The sequence below is a fragment of the Sinocyclocheilus anshuiensis genome, unplaced genomic scaffold, assembly GCF_001515605.1.
Source record: "Sinocyclocheilus anshuiensis isolate Anshui unplaced genomic scaffold, SAMN03320099.WGS_v1.1 scaffold459, whole genome shotgun sequence".
Classification (NCBI taxonomy): domain Eukaryota; kingdom Metazoa; phylum Chordata; class Actinopteri; order Cypriniformes; family Cyprinidae; genus Sinocyclocheilus; species Sinocyclocheilus anshuiensis.
In genome coordinates, this window is record NW_015548216.1 from 178,128 (window position 1) to 179,925 (window position 1,798).

At 40.1% G+C, this 1,798-nt stretch overlaps 1 protein-coding gene across 1 annotated transcript in view; it reads right to left on the reverse strand.

Annotated features, from left to right (window-relative positions):
• Positions 1-795: 795 nt before the first annotated feature.
• LOC107653896 (NF-X1-type zinc finger protein NFXL1) overlaps positions 796-1,798 on the reverse strand; it is a 20,533-nt gene continuing 19,530 nt past the window's right edge. The window contains 2 exon segments of the mRNA XM_016440762.1: positions 796-1,297; positions 1,393-1,446. Coding sequence (XP_016296248.1) covers positions 1,082-1,297; positions 1,393-1,446 — 270 coding nt within the window. The 3' untranslated portion in view covers positions 796-1,081.

Sequence of the window (1,798 nt, forward strand, 5' to 3'; positions counted from 1 at the left end):
AGCACTTTGTGTTTATTTGCCTCTTAATGATGAATGTATTCCCCAATTGTAAGTCGCCTTTGGATAAAAGTGTCTGCTAAATGAATAAATGTAAATGTAGATGTATTTGTAAATATAAATGTGTAAATGAAATTTACAAACTGAAAAAATTAAGACAAAACTAAAGGCAGAAAGAGCCACAAACACACAACTGAAGTCCGCCGCAGTAAAGGCCTGGCAAAGCATCACAAAGAAGAAACCCAGTCTCTGCTGATGTCCATGAGCTCCAGACTTAAGGCAGTCATTGCCTGCAAAGGATTCTCAACAAAATATTAAAAATTCAAATTTAATTTATGATTGCATTTATTTGTCCAATTACATTTGAGCCCCTGAAAATGGGGGGACCGTGTATTGCAATTCCTAAGCATTTTATGTTATATTTCTGTTCAACCCCTTGAATTAAAGCTTAAAGTCTGCACTTCAATTTTGTCATGCTTGTTTTATTTTTAACTCTGTTCTGGTGGCACACAGACGAAATTATGAAAATTGTGTCAGTGTCCAAATATATATGGACCTAACTGTATATATATAGTTTAAAAGAGCATTTTGATGAAAATCTCTATATTCATGAAGTCAGACATCTGATCTGAATAATTCAGACTGATCCGGTTCATCTACAGACCGTTACAGAACTATTTTGATCCAGTTTGCCACTTCCATTATTACCATAGGGTAAGTGCACCCAGCCGATTCTGGAGTCCTTCTCATCCCAACTCCTTTTACAATCAAGCGCTCGGAGCACGTCAGTGAGACACATCAAAGTCTTTATTTTTAACGTTTATAAGGTTACATCTCCCAAATGTCACTCATGGAATCATTTTCTCTTAATAATGGAAATAAAATCACAATGCTTTAAATGAACTTCACAGTTTTAATGAAAGTGAGGCACAATCTATCAGAAAATCACAGTTTCCATTCTGTCAAACACTGAAATGAAGACTAAATAATCATATGTATGTAACTAATATTCTAATTATCTACGCAAGTCAACTAAAGGGTGAAAAAAAAAGTTTGCGAAACTGAAAGAAAACACTGTTGACATTCAGGAAGCTGCTGAGGTACGTTCACTGTCCGTCTCCTGATTGGTCAGCTGCAGCAGACAGAACGCCGCCACAGCCAACAGGATGCCGCAGATGGGCATCAGGAGGCGGAGCTTATATCTGTGCCACACACCCTCCTCTGTCTCCACCTCTGTGACTTTCCTGTTCTTCTTCCTCCGTCCTTTCTGTCGTTTCTCAAATGCCTATGAAAGCTAAAGCTCAGCTGATTAAAGAGCCTCTGAAACAGTGAGCAGCTCTTCAGATCACAGTCATTTCTCAGATCTCAATGACATTCATGCGTTTCTCGACTCACCTGCTGTTTTCTCATTTCTCCCTCCAGAGCGGCTCTTTCCTCTGCTGCACAAGCCTGAAACACACACACACGCACACACACAAAACTAATTGTCCAGTAACTGTTTCTCCAAGTTTCCCACTGAGCTGATGGCTGTGTGTTTATTTGTGTGTGTGTGTGTGAAATGGAATCTGTGTCCATTAACCCTCAGCTGGGATGGAAAAGTGTGTGTGTGTTTGCTGTTTTATAGTTTCACACTCTCTCTGTCTGAGCCAAAAGAATCAATGACCCAGCAGTGGATTTTATGGCCCTTCTCCATGACAACAGTTCCTGTGTCGCTCTACACTTTCACCTGCATCACAGCCATAACTCTGTGTGTGTGTGAGTGCGTGTGTGTGTGTGTGTGAGTGAGTGAGTGAGTGTGCGT